The sequence below is a fragment of the Camelus dromedarius genome, chromosome 10 (assembly GCF_036321535.1).
Source record: "Camelus dromedarius isolate mCamDro1 chromosome 10, mCamDro1.pat, whole genome shotgun sequence".
Classification (NCBI taxonomy): Eukaryota; Metazoa; Chordata; class Mammalia; order Artiodactyla; family Camelidae; genus Camelus; species Camelus dromedarius.
The window spans coordinates 4942972-4958548 of record NC_087445.1 but is presented as its reverse complement, the minus strand read 5'-3'; the positions used below and the strand labels follow the sequence as shown (position 1 = coordinate 4958548).

Sequence of the window (15577 nt, the reverse complement as noted above, 5' to 3'; positions counted from 1 at the left end):
ATCAGATTTTCAGTCAGTCATTTTCTACTATTCAAATAAACAATTCTGGTCATTCAAACTTAAGGGCAAGTTAGTCTCACCCTTGATAGGAAGTTTTAGGGAAAGATAACATTGAAAGCCATTAATCCAGATCTTTGGGACTAAATGTTAACTGTGGTTAAAAGAAGATGTTAATTTAATCAATCAATTCGAATGGGAGTAATAACAAGAATTAATGTTTAAAATATAGAGACTGCGTATCATGGAGAGAAAAAGCACATAATGTGGATGATTACTCTTCAAAGGCATCATACATAGGACATTTCCTCCAACGCTTCAGTTCTGTGTTTTAGTTTATAAATGCATTTAATAAACTGTGTATTTACATGACTAGTCATTTTTAATGTTAGAAGTATGAATTTACAACAGAAATAAAATTTCTAACATGAGGGTTCTAAATAAAAGTTACACGTTATATAAAGACAGTAGTTGTCTATGTAAGATACTCTTCCTGGTGAATGTTCTCAATGCCATGTTAGCATTCTTTTTAAAAAATGATACTATGCAATATTTACATATTACTTTCCTCTACTAACAAGGCTTTATGTTTACATAAATAACTTACAAAAAGGAAGTCAATGGACTTGAATACATTATATAAATGTACAGAATAAATTACAGTTTAATAAACATAAATGACACTAGTTATGATGTGTCTCAATCAAGTGTACTAAAAGATAAAATCAACTTTGACATTAAATTATTATGAACAAGCTTTATAACCATAAACTACATCTACATTTCCAGTTTCTTTAACATAGTAGATAGAATACTCAGGAAAACAGTATCTAGTATTTCTAGTATTTAAAAACTTACTTGATTTTAGCAATGCAGCAAGAGTGTCTAAAGCAACCCTGTCAACATGAGAAAACACAAACAACAACAAAACTAGTAAAATTAATCTACAATAGTAAATTCATACAATCTTTTCAGATAAGTAATTAGTATCTACTCCAAATGTCATTCCTGTTATAGTCAATCACATATGGTGTTTCTCTGTATGCATCTCTTCCTTTAGGTTAAAATCAGATCGGAGGAAGACTGAAATATCAACCAAAAAACACCACACACACAAAAATTTTTTTAAGAAGAAAAAGAAGGAAATTCCCAATGTCTAAGTCTTTATATTGGAGGTTAGATGAATGGACTCAATCCCTGTGCCTGTACTTGACCCTGACAGAGTTCACAAAGAAATACTATAAAGAATCATAGGCTCTGATTCACAAAAAAAAATTTAAAAACAAGTTCTAATACAAATAAAGTTTGTAACTAGAAAGTTCTATTGATACTTGTAGCCATCTTACTTTAAAGTATCTTAGCTTTATCAAGCAATAATCCTAATAGTTAAGGTGACAACAAATGTAAAATATTTTGAAACTAGGAGGTCTGGGGAGAGGAAGTATGAGCCCTTAACATTTTTCAGCCCTAAGGCACCAAAGAGAACAATAAACCTAATGAATATCTAATAGTTCTTACTGCCCATTAGAGGAAAAAGGAATAGGAAAAAAAAAAAATTGAAGGCAAGTGTATTTTCTTTGAATATAAATTTGCGCTAACACAGTGAAATCAATGGCCATTAATCAGCTTTAAATATATATATAAGCATCACTGTGAACATCTGTAATTAAAATAATTTTTAAAAAGTGAATTCTTGAAGAAGTGGCACTTACTTTCAGTAACTTTAAAAATATAAGGCTACATACTACAGTACCTCTTAGGAAGATTTCAACAAGTATAATTAATTTGCATAAAGATATGTACAGTCAAATTTAAGCATTTCACTCAACACTGAGCATTTGTTGAATGCCTACTAGATACCCACAGTAGCAGGTTCTTCATGAGTGCAATAAAATTAAAAAACAAAGGTATTTTTTACACAGATAATTTTACAATGTAGTAATGTAATAAAATGTACACATCTATGAAAAAAACAACTCAAGAAATTAAAACCAAAAAACATGGTAATAAGTAAATAAAGCTGCATACACATTAGTGGTACACTGTGTGATGAGATGTGGATAAAGGTAAAGAGTATAATCAATCAGAAAATTTAAGACGGATACTGGTTTAAAATGGATATTGGCTGATAGTAAAACCTGAAATAATCCAGGACTAAGCACAAAGTATGAGCTCATTTATAATAACTGCTCATTACAGCAACCCTCTAGAGCAACATGTTAATAGTTACACTTCGATTTATTGACAGAAATAAAGCAACTATATAACCTTTATTTATGATAACATTTGTAAAATAAAAACAAAAGTTTATGTTCTAAAAAATACAAATTCATGCCTATAACTTTCTCAAAACAGTGAAGTTTTGGTAATGGTGAGTTAAAGGCAAATGAAAATTATAAAATTATATACACAATGTTCATGGCACCGAATCATAAGTAAGAAACTTTCCATAATCTTATAATATGTGCCAATAAAATGTGCTAAAGGTTGTAAAACTATCAGAATAAGGATAACTTTTAAATTGGTCAAAATTAAACAAAGAATTAAATGGATCTTCTAAATTAAAATGGCAATTTGGGGCAAAAATGGAAAAAAAGACTTCAGCAAAATCTGATAAATGCCAAAAATTGTTACAGGTGCCTTGTATACATGTTTTAATTAAAAAAAAAATCCTAGTCCATAGAATTAGCACATTTTATGGCTAAGGAAACTAAGGATTTACAAATATAACATGCTTACGCTAACATAAAAACTAAATGATATGGTAAAAGTATAATATAAGCTTCTTGCTGAGAAAGGAAATCATAAAATGAGAAATGCGAGTTTCCTTCAAAAAAGGTATGTAGAAGTCCTAACCCCCAGGACCTCAGAATGTGATCTTATCTAGAACAGGGTCACTGCAGATGTAATTAGTTAAGATGAGGTCAGATGGGAGGATAACCTTAATCCATCCAGACTGATGCTCTTATAAAAAGAGACAAAGACTCTTTGAACACAGACACACAAGAAGAGACACCAGATGATGGTGGAGGCACAGACGGAAATGCTAAGGAACACTAACTTCGGGCAGCAAGCCACCAAAAGCTAGGAATAAGCCAGGACAGATTCTCTGCTGCAGGTGACAGAGGGAACACTGGCCCTGCTGACGAGCTGACTCTGAACTTCCAGCCTCCAGAGACAATAAATTTCTGTTATTTTAAGCTACCAAGTTTGCACTAGGTACTTCGCTACAACAGCCCTATGAAACTAATACAATCACTTAGATGCAATCACTCGTAAGGAACTCAGGATTTTCCCATTTACAGCTGAGTTTTCATTCAGGCTTTAAAAAATCTTAACAGTATTTTCAGAAACAGACTTTCTCCCTGCTGGCAGCTGTTTATTACATACCTGAACCAAATAAAAGTGCTCTGACAGTTTCTAACCCTTAAACTACATGTTTCCTTGTTGATGTTCATTCTTCAACACTAGCGAATCTGGGACACGCACCCGATGATTTCTGCCCATCACGTCTGTTTCATGGCTCCTCGAGATTAAAAGCAATTATGAAGTTTGGTGCAGAGTCATCCTGATATATTTACCAAAATGTCATTTAAAAGGTATTTTTTAAAACTTCAGTACAAAAGAATTTCTGAAATCCTATGTCACTTATAAGCCAGTAGGAATCTATAACATAAAAGTTACAAAAGAATGATAAAATAATTAATGTATTGAAATGCAGAGTTTGTATTATGTTAACTGATTATAAGTTCTCGGCACCAATATTTTATACTTTGTCATATTTTTTCCAATCTTCATATGTCCAACACAGAATAATACAACTGACACTGGTTTAAAAAAGCAGCCTTTGGGTTATTCATTTAGGAGCAGTGACAGAGGAAAAGATTAAGCCCCAGATACTCATGGAGTTACTTTAAATTGGGGGTCAATCCTTGTAAAAATAACTCCAAACCTGTGGGGAAACTCACAATAAATTTCGGAGTTGCTTCCTTCTAGATGAACAATGTTTAAATCCAAAACCTAAAATTCGAAAGAAAAGGAAATCCTAAAAAGGGAAGCATCACCCTTCAAATAAATAACATCCTTCAAACCTCTTCAACTAAATGCAGGGTGTTGTGTAAGGGGAGGAAGAACTGAGGCTCAAACGTCCTAAGGGTCAAGATTGTTTAATTACAGGGGAGACTCTATGATTATTAAAAGTGATAAAGGAATTAAGATATAGATGTTTGGTCTATGAATGGTTTATCCTTTTTAAAGTAAAAATGAAGTAAAAATTTTTTCTTTTTAAAATATAGAGAAAAGAATGAAGGGGTGATTTAGATAACTATATTCCTTCCTCAGAAGCTTAGACCCACTGATTTCTACATGAATTTGGATATATTCCATGCTGTATGTTATAAAGATACTTGTGAAATGTTGTTTCTCCTAGGAACTTTTTATATTTGATTTGATCACCTGGTTACAATAGAGTAATACAGACCTTAAATAAGAGATCATAACCATGAGAAAAAGATTAATTATAAAGTACTTTAAAGATCAAGGGGAGAAAATGTATAAATTTTTTAAAACAAAGAGTATGTTTTTAGTACTAACTAGGATTCATTCACATCCACATTACTACATTACTTATCTAAACTAACTACATTGCATTTACAGCGGCATCGTGCTCATTACAGGAATCATCTCACTAAATCCTCACCACGGTCTTATGATGTAGGCACAAATACTACCATTTTACAGACAGGAAACTGGGGCATAGTAAGTTAGGCAACTTACTTCATAGCACGCAGCCAGTAAGTGACAGAGCTAACGTGCAAACCCGGTTCTGTCTGTGTCCGGAGCCCACTCACTACCTACACCAATCCTGGAGTTGGTTCACTAGCTTGTCACATTTCCCTATCTTGTCACATTTCATCAGACGCATAATCTTTATATAAGTAAATATGTTAAGTCATCCCACCAAGTCATATTTAATAAATAAGTACATGTGCAAGTAAACGCCCATTTTCAGGAAGAGTACAAGCTAAAATATTTTACCTTTATTAAGGAAGGGTGAAAAGACTGGATATGTTCGAACCCTTATTTGTTTGTAAAATTTAACCAAATAGTTGATGTGGACAGATTCTTCCTTATAAAAGGATCACAGCTAATGAAAATAGAAAGAATGAGAAAACTAGGAAGGTCACTATTTTGTAACCCCTTAAGAAATAATGGATCTAGGCAATGTCAAGAAATACTGCTAAGTCACTAGGTGAAAAAGGATGGACCAGTTCAACTCAATGATCTTAAGTGGTGCAAAACAGAGGCCCAGCACCACCTAGGAAATATTTTTACCATTTAAATAAAAAGAACCCAAATCGAATCAAGATTCTAGCGCCATCAGTCTACAGAAAATCTGACGGATAAACCTGTAAGTTAAGTGACCCCAGGATAGTCATCCTTGTTGGGACATTCTATTAGACATCACCCAGTTCCTTCAACAAATAAACAAAACAGAACCAAAAAAAAAAAAAGGACGACTGTAACTGACTGCAAAAGATTATAAGACATATCAATCAATAAGAATGTAGAGCCGTTATTATTTGGATCCTGATTTGAGCAAGCCAACTTTAAAAAACAAACACATTTCTTAGACAATCAGAAAATATCAGACGATCTTAAGGAATTACCAATATTGTTGGGCAATGGAACGATATGGCAATAACACTAAAAGAAAAAAGTTCTGTGTCTGACAGTGCTCATACTAAAGAATTTATAGAACAAATGTAATGGTTGATATTTGCTTTAAAATACTCTGGAGGGGGGAGGGTAGAGAAGGGAAAGATAAAATATAAAATGGCAGAATGTTGATTACTGTTGAAACGGGTACATCAAGGTTCATTATTCTATTTTTGTGTAGGTTTGGAAATTTCCTAAATATAATGAGGAATAATGTGTGCACTGAGTCAAACAAACCAACCATAAAAGGGCATTTTGAGACAACTGGAGAAAACTAAACATACTGGATTTTAAATTGTGTTAGGAATTAATCATTTTGTTGAGTATGATTATAGTATCACGGTATTTTGGGGGAAAATGAGAAAATATCTGGTATTTGTTTATAGAAATTCACATATATGAATAGCATCTATGATTTGCTTAAAAATAAGTAAAAGTCTGGAGGGGAATATATGGACAAAAATGGCAGAATGTTGATAAATGTTGAATATAATAAGTAATTCAAGATAGTTTAATACAAACATTAAATTTGTTTGAAAAATTTCATAATAAAAATTTTCTTAAAGGATGACCATTAGTATGGCTTAATAAAATACTAAATCTAACAAAATAACTGGAAACTACTTTCATTTCTCTGAGGCTGAAAGACTTACAAATGAATATACATATATTTGTGGGCAAGTATATATATGTCATATATACACATATATATACACACACACATATATAACATATTTTGAGATATATATACACACCTCAAAATAAGAAAAAAGAAAAAGAATGGCATTATTTTGACAAAAAAAGAAACGTATAAGTTTAAAGTATGTCTAGATAACTGAGAGAATGAAAGAAGTAGTCATTAAAAGATTGTAAAACAGGGTAGGAATATAGTAGGCACTCAATAAATGTTTCTGATTGAATGATACTCTATAAATTGTCTTTTTTTCCTATTATAGTACCTAGGAATGTTCAAAGCCTAAATTTCCATAACACTATGTCCAATGAATTTAAAGTTTTCTAATTTTGATATATGTTTGAAGATTAAACTTTATATTAAAGAAAGTCTTATCATAATAAAATCACTATTTAAGATCTAAGAAAGGACCCTAGATCAATTTAACTCAACCAGCTCATTGTACAGATCAAGATGAAAAGGCCCAAAATAACAAACGATATACCTCTACTTACACGTAAAACATTTACTCACTTCATAAGCCCCGAATTCTTCTTACTAAATGGTCCGATGATTTTAAACATCAGTTCCACAACTCCATTTTTCCCTAGAGATACAGAATTCACAGCTGGGAGAGAAGGGGAAAAAAAAAGTGATTTAAAAACCTTAGTAAGTAGAAATGTGTATGCTTGTAATACACCAAGAACATATACAAATTGTTTAGCAAATGTGAGCTTGAGTCCCTCATAAAGTCCACCTTAGTCAATATCCGAGCGGAAGTTTTTGTTTGTTTTTTGCTTTATCTTTCTGTGGGAAGTTGCAGGGACATTGCAGTTACATGTTGTTAAACATAAAGCATCAGACAAAGGTATGCCAGTGGGAAGATGAGGCGGGAAAAGAAGGCAAACAAATTATGAAGGGTCCTAGAAGGCGGTAATCCTTTCAGCTACAGGGAATTGCCCAGAAAGAACAACAAATCAGATCTGCATTTTAAATACCAGTCAGATCTAAAAGCACTCTAGGAAAGAAGGATTTGAGAGACACATTAGGAGGCTGTGGTCTAGGTGAGAGGTAATGAGAACCTTAACTAACCATTTACTAGCCTTCTGGTGGCCAATTCAATAAAATGCCTCCAAAAATGGAGCACTTAAGAGTTTTGTCTGATGATTTTAGTTTCCTCTGTATCTGTTTATTACTCCATGATCTCTCCTAATTTTAGTCTGTTTAGTCTTCCTTTTCCTTAACTGAGGTATTCAGTGACTTACCTGTTTTATTTTTCATCCAATTGTTTTATTTTTAAAATCAACTTTTTAAAATTTTATGTATGTTTTTTTCTACTTCATTCCTCTGCTTTCCTTGTGTTTATTCCTCTATTCCTAATTTCTCTGTTTAAACAGCCAATTCATTCATTTCCTTATGCTCTTTTAAACTACATAAGTGGTAACTATTTAAGTGTTCAAAGCTGTTTTCCTCTGAACACACCTTCAGCCATACTGTCAAAGTACAGATGCCGATAAACAGATAAATACACACACGTGCATACACATACCTACCACTCTGATTTTGCAATGATGTTCTGCAATAACATGCACTCTACAATTTCAATTTCAGGTGTTTTGTTAACCAGTCGAATTCAATAATCAGGGAACAGAGAGAAAACCCATACCCCAGAGGTTTAGGACCTAATACTATATTAATGAGAGAGAAAGAGGATGTGTGTGTGTCTGCGTGTGCTGGGAGACACTTCATCTGAGGCCATCTCTGTGTGATCGCCCCTCTCTCCAGCTTCCTCAGAGGCTCCTGTACTATTTATTTTCAGTTCTGCTACACCCCTCCCCTCCCCCCGTTGATGCTGAAGATAATTATCTCAGTGACTAGGCTGCCGCATGCCTTCCTTCTCAATTTTCCACTCTCTGTGAAAATCCAAACAGGCACACCCAGTTTCTCCAGCAGCCAACGCCCTCATGTTCCCTTGTATATTTTACACAGGCTGCGAACTCATGCCCCCACTACAGGCCTTTACAAACTGGGGGAACTCATGAGAATTCTCGAGACTTTGTAAACTCACCTTCTTACCCCACATCACTTTTGTGGTGGGGGCGTTAGGGTTACAAAGAGCCATAGTAGATATTCTTTTTCCTTGTCCACAAATTGTAGAGACTTATGGAGTAAAGGTACTTTTTAATTTTCCTTCTGTGTAACTTCACAACATCAAGTTAACTAAAAGCTGCTCTGAAATACTCACAGTTGGCAGAATATACTCGTAAAAGTTGAAGACAAGGCAAAACCAAGCGATGATTCTGCAAATTCTGTTTGACCAAATTCAGGGTTATATTTAGAGCTCCACTGATTCTAGCTTTCACTCCAAATTTTTTGTCTGTTTAGAAAAAAAATGAACAAACACAATTTATTCATATGTTACTTCTGAATAAAACGAAAACGACATAAAGCAATGAAATTCTTAAAACTTACGAATTCATATTATCAACTATAAAGTTGATCTGAAATATCTAAAGCAGTAATAATTTTCTTTTATGACTTTAATACTACTTAAACTTTTAAAACATATCTTGAAAGAAGTACTAAGGGGCAGGTAGGGCGTAGGGCAAGGGGACAGAGGCTGGAGCAGCCCAAAACTAGACTATTATGAAAGGATTACCTGACCCACCCTACACACATAAGTCTGTCCACTTCAGTACATTCAAAGGAACACCATCACATGGTCAAGGAGAATTGTAAAGAATCTAAATTTCCATTACCAACATTACTTACTTAATATTGACTGTATTCTTTTCAGATTTATAAAGAATATAAATTAATGACAAAATGAACAGCTTACACAGAAAATAATCTAGAAAATATCAAATAAATTTTCCAAGGGATCTAATTCCTAACATAGAAAAGGAAGAGAAGAAAAGAAATTCCTGATTTTTATTCTTACAGAAAGATTAAATTAGTAAAAAAAAAAACAATCTGTATAACAAGAATTTAAGAATGTTAAGATTTTAAGCAAAGTAAGCAAGACCAGCAGGCAGAGTTATTTCATCAACAAGAGAAACTTTTAAGTCAAAAAGATCTAATATTCCTGAGGGGAAATTACTCTCAGCTCACAAGGAAAAAAAAATAGAAATTATTCAAGAAATTATTGCATAATGTCTTTAAATAACATAAAAATGGAAAAGTAGGACAAATAATAAAGGAAATAGCACAGATTCAGAAGTATAGAGGGAAATAAAATTAAATGAGCTACAACTTAAAAGGGATGCTAAAGAAATAAAAATATAAATTAAATACATCAATGTCATAATTTAATTTCATGGAAGGCAAAAGAAAGATAATCTGGTTCTAAACAGAGGAGAAAGCATGATATAACAATAAATAAGATTTTCTAATTTTATTTTTCATTTTTAGCAAAAATCTCAGAAGAGAGCCCTTAAATCTCAAATATAAAAGTTAAAGAAAAATAAGAAAGAGCTAATATATTTTTAAAATAAACGGAATACATGTTTAAGTCTAAAAGTCCCTAAGATACCCGGAAAATTAAAGTCATCTCAGGGATGCTTTCTTTAAGACAATGCTTTTTTTTTTAATATTTTATTTATTTATTAATCACTTTTTTAATTTGATTATTTTACTTCAGGGGGAGGTAATTAAGTTTATGTATTTTTGGAGGGGATACTGGGGATTGAACCCAGGGCCTCCTGCATGCTAATAAATGCTAAGCATGTGCTCTGTCTACCAACTTGAGCCTCTCCCCCTAAGACAATGCTTATTAAGAGCATCATATAAATATTCATATAATAAAGATATGCCTTCAACAGACAAAAATATATAAACTATATACACATACGTAGACACTTTGTAGAAAAAGCATTTAGGCCAAACACCTTAAAGTTTGAAATTCATATGCATGCCACATGGCAATGGCAGACCTCTTAAAAAAACATACTTCAGAGTTTAGGGAATCATTTCAATCTTTGTGCAGACAGACAACTATAAACTGAACCAGATTCTAATCAAAGGATGTCTTTCTCTGTTAACCCAACCTAAATCACCTTCCTCCTTATTTTATAGCCTATGTTTTCTCAATTTGTATTGTTTAATATTCTGCATGTCTTACTGTTATAATAATTGGTCTTATAATTTTTTAGATCTCTTTTGGTCTTCTTAACTAGACTGTAAGCTTTTTAGGCACTTAATAGCACAAACATGACTATTAATCAAAAGCAAACACATGTTATCTCCACGTTCCTCAAAGCACTCCCATCCATACTCCCTCCTTCAGCCTCAAGAACATCCATGTTATTTGTATCCTTTATACACATATACATGCCAGGGACGCACACACACCAAGACACACTTCTGATTTTGACATCTTTTTTCTTCCTTTTTTTCGCAATAGAATTACTCATTTTTTGCAGGTCACTAGTTGACTATTAAAAGCATTCCATGACGAAGGCCAAGAAAAAGCAGTAGCATTTTAGATTTAAAAATTTACCAGTTTCAAGGCACACAGAATCAATGTCACAAAAATCGTTCCACATTTGACAACCACACAAGTGAAACACTTACCTTTTGGTCCAATCTTTGCAAGAATAGAATGAATCTGCACCATTAACTCCTCATTGAGAGGAGACTCTTTGCTGGCGTTCATAAGTAACTGTAATAATATTTGTGAACCACCTTTGGAGACTAAGAAACTCGCTCTTCGACCTCCACCTAAAATGTTTTTTGAAAGATATCTGTTGAAACTGCAAATCCTTCCATAACATATTCAGTATCACAACTTTTTAGCTTTCAAGAAATATTAAAAGTGATGACTTCAAAAATCAAACAAATACCACCAAAATAAAGTGTTTTTATTTTATTTATGTTAGTTAGAAAATAGCACAGACAGTAAATAAAAGTGATGCAAAACTACGTTCAAGGTTCTGAAACACGTGAGTTTGAGGGATACTAGAAGATACCAAAAACAAAGCAACAACAAACAGTATGACATTTCAGTTTCCAAGTTCCAACGCTCAGAATAGCCTCTATATGAGTATTAGAAAATTCCAAAGCACACATGATGCATTGCTGATCATTGTTTACAAACAGAAATTAGACCAAAGAAAACAAAAACTTACCAGCTGACACCAGCTCAACAAGAATGCTTAGGATATTAAGTGTAGTTTGAAGATCTTTCGTGTTCTGAAATAAATAATTTATTTGCTTAATTAGAGCACTGTAAATCTGTGATGCCCAAACTTTTCCTGCCTGTCAAGGACTACCTATGTTTTATAGATGGCCTTTCCGGTCTCTCTAAGAACAAATGTATTCAGGTTTTCACTATTCTTACATATCACTTCAGTCATTTCTTATTGCTCTTAAAAATTTTTACAAATCATCTGAGCTATTATTTTTTTATTATCAACAGGAATTAATTTGTCATTTGAATTCATCTATTTCTACCAAATAGATGATACAAATAAATGAATCAAAATATAAAAGACACTACAAAGTATACATGGTGACTACTCAGTCACCTAGCTCTGCTCTCAAAAGGTAACTGTGTTATCAGCTTATGTATCCAGCCAAAGATAATGCACATGTGTAAAAAACAACATGTAAATATACAGGTATATACACATTTATTTCTCCAAATGGTACTGCTGCTCTATAGATAACTATTTTGAACACCGGTATTTTGACATGTCAAATAAATAATTTCTTCATCCTTTTTAAGGGCTACAGGATATATCCCATTATATGGCTATACCACTGTTTATGTAACCAGTCACCTATAAATGGAGTATTTAAATTTTTTTAATCCTTTGCTACGCAAAAATTGCAACCAAAACTACGTACATACTAAGTACATGGGAGCAAGCAAAACTATACATGGGATAAATTCTTGGAATTTCTGGGTCAATGATATGGGCATTTATTTTGATGGATATTACTAACTTGCTCTTCATGGAGCAATTTACACTCCCACCAGCAGTGTAAAAGGGTAAATATTTCCCAAAGCCTGGACAACAGATCTAATAAGAGAATGTGTTAAACACTGTACTTTGATTACATTTCCCTTACTAACAGCAATGCTTGGATGAAGAAAACCACACAAGTAGCAGAATCATGGCCTATTCACGGAAATGCCTCACTCCCAGAGTAGAAGGATTTTACAGTGTTTATACAGACAAATTTCACAATTGTGATGTATCAGGGACTAGAATGGGACTCCTACTCTTCCCCTCTCCAAAAGAGAATGAGTGTTGTCTCTGCTTCACCATTTTAGTTCGGAGACCAAATCCAAATCCAGACCAAAAAGAGGACCAAGCATTAACCAGAGGCTCTGATCTTAGCAATGGAAGTATAAATTGGACCACTGACTCACTGGGGAAGGATCTGGAAGAATGAGAGAGACAGACATTTGTTTAAAAAAACAAATGCTATGTGCTCAGCAAAACGATTTCATCTTCTTCCCGGGTTCACAGCCAAACCACATTTCCAGCTCTTTTGTTATTAGGTTTGAGCCATTTGACTGCATTCAGGCCATTGGAATGTGAAGGGAAGTTGCACTGTTATCTCTAGGACTTATCCAGACAAGTCTCTCATATGTAATTTGCCACCTCCCATCTCTGCTGATCTCAATAAATTGTGACATGAGCAAGCAGAAAAAAGGAGGGGTAGCAATACTCTTTTCAGACAAAACAGACTTTAAAACAAAGGCTAAAACAAAAGACAAAGAACGGCATTATATAATAATAAAGGCATCAATAGAAAAAGAAGATATTACACTCATTAACATATATGCACCCAATATAGAGGACCTAAATATATACAGCAAGTACTAACAGAGATAAAAGGAAAAACAGACAATAATACATAATAGCTGGGGACTTTAACAGATCATCCAGATAGAAAATCAAAAAAGAAAAATGGTCTTAAATGATAAAAGAGGCCAGTTAGAGTTAATAAATATCTATAGGACAGTACATCCAAAAACAGCAAAATATACATTCTTTTCAAGTGCATACAGAGTTTTCTCCAGGATAGACCACACACATGGCAGGCCACAAAACAAGTCTCAACAAATTAAGAGGCACATGAAAAAATGTTCAAAATGGATAATTATTATAGAAATGGAAATCAAAACAACAATGAGACATCACTTCACACCTGTCAAAATAGCTATCATCAAAAACTCTACAAATAAATTCTGGCTTGGATGTGGATAAAAGTGAACCCTGTACACTGTTGGTGGGAATGTAAATTGGTGTGGCCATTGTGGAAAACAGTATGGAGGTTTCTCAAAACTAAAAGTAGAACTAACATATGACCCAGCAATTCCACTCCTGGGTATATACCCAGAAAAAAATGAAAACACTAATTCAAAAGGATACATGCACCCCAATGTTCACAGCAGCATTATTTACAATAGTCAATATATGGAAGCAATCGAAGTATCCATAAACAGACAAATGGATAAAGAAGATGTGGTATATGTACACGATGGAATATTACTTGGCCATGAAAAAGGAAATTCTGCCATTAGCAGCAATGTGGATGGACCTAGAGAATTTCACACTTAGTGAAGTCAGTCAGACAGAGGAAGACAAATATTGTATAATATCACTTATATATAGAATCTAAAAATTAATACATAGGAATGTATATAGCAAAGGAAACAGTCTCACTGATACAGAAAACAAACGAGTGGTTACCAATGGAGTGAGACAAGTGGGGAGGGCACATTATGGGTATGGAATTAAGAGTTACAAACCACTATGTACAAAATAAATAGACAACAAGAATAGATTGTATAGCACAGGGAGTTTTAGCCATTATCTTGTAATAACTTTTAATGGAGTGTAAACTGTAAAAATACTGAATCACTATGCTATATACCTGAAACTAATATAATACTATAAGTCAACTATTTAAAAAAATGAACTGACTCCCTGATCTTTTTTTTTCTGCTCTATTGAGACAGAATTTGACAAATAACACTGTTTAAGGTACATCATGTACTCACTCACTCCTTATTCTTAACATTGCACTGAATAAACATAAAATCCTAATTCTTAATATGTCCTGCTGATCTACCCAAAACTTTTATAATAGCACAGAAATTTAATTATTATAAATATAATATACCTATTCGGCCAATGTATGAAGTGAATTTAATCATGAATATATATCAACAATACAATGAGAATTTCCAATATCACTCATTCATTTTAAACTAAAGATGTAACTAATATTTTATTTTCTACTACAAATTAGAATGGCATGTTAAGATGTAAAATACAGCTATCATTATAATCATAGTGAAATACACCTAGAGGCTTACCTAATATGTATTAGAATGTTTATACCACCATTCCAGATGATAATTTAAAAAATAAAACAAACTTCCAATCACTGGCTCTACTTCTAGGATAAAAATTTTAGACTTCACATTTTTTTTTCTCAGTACTGGTTGATATTAATAGCTACATAATTAAAGCCCATCAGTAACTTACTTCTAATGTTGATAGCAGAACTTCCATTCCTGTAGAACCTTTGGCTGTCATTTCTCTCCTTGTTTTTTCTGAAAAGTAGAAAAGAAAAGTTTTCTTCTAAAAAATGAAAAAATCACATATAGTTTAACCGTATAGTTAATGTATAAAAACATGAGATAACATATATAACATCTAATCAACAAATCTCTGTTGGTCCAGTAAACATTCTAAATTGGTTCTACTAATTTGAGAGGGTTTTTTTGTTTTTGTTTAACTGGTTCCTTTAGGTATAAAGTTGGGTTTTTTACTTGAGATTTTTTTTCATTTCCTGACGTAAACCTGTACCACTATAAACTTCTCTCTTAGAACAGCTTTTGCTGCATCCCATAGATTTCAGATTATTATTTTCATTTCATTTGTCTCCAGGTATTTTATTTCCTCTTTGATTTCTTCAGTGATTCACTTGTTTAGTAGCATCTGGTTTAGCCTCTACATTATTTGTGTTTTTTTGTAGTTGTTTTCTTGTAGTTGATTTTAGTCTCATAGCATTATGGTCGAAGAAGATACTTGATATAATTTAAGTTTTTTTAAATTTACCAGGGCCTATTTTATGGCCCAGTATGTGATCCATCCTGGAGAATGCTCCATATGCACTTGAAAAGAATGTGTATTTTGCTTCTTTCAGACGGAATGTTCTATATAT

At 33.0% G+C, this 15577-nt stretch overlaps 1 protein-coding gene across 3 annotated transcripts in view; it reads right to left on the bottom strand.

Annotated features, from left to right (window-relative positions):
- The window catches only part of AGTPBP1 (ATP/GTP binding carboxypeptidase 1), a 133348-nt gene that overhangs the window by 81476 nt on the left and 36295 nt on the right, over positions 1–15577 (bottom strand). For all 3 annotated transcript variants that reach the window (XM_031447163.2, XM_010974875.3, XM_031447164.2), the window contains exons 4-9: positions 14896–14963; positions 11515–11578; positions 10961–11107; positions 8634–8765; positions 6923–7016; positions 856–893 (exon numbers count right to left, since the gene is read on the bottom strand). In XM_031447163.2, coding sequence (XP_031303023.1) covers positions 856–893; positions 6923–7016; positions 8634–8765; positions 10961–11107; positions 11515–11578; positions 14896–14963 — 543 coding nt within the window. The remainder of the gene's footprint in view (positions 1–855; positions 894–6922; positions 7017–8633; positions 8766–10960; positions 11108–11514; positions 11579–14895; positions 14964–15577) is intronic.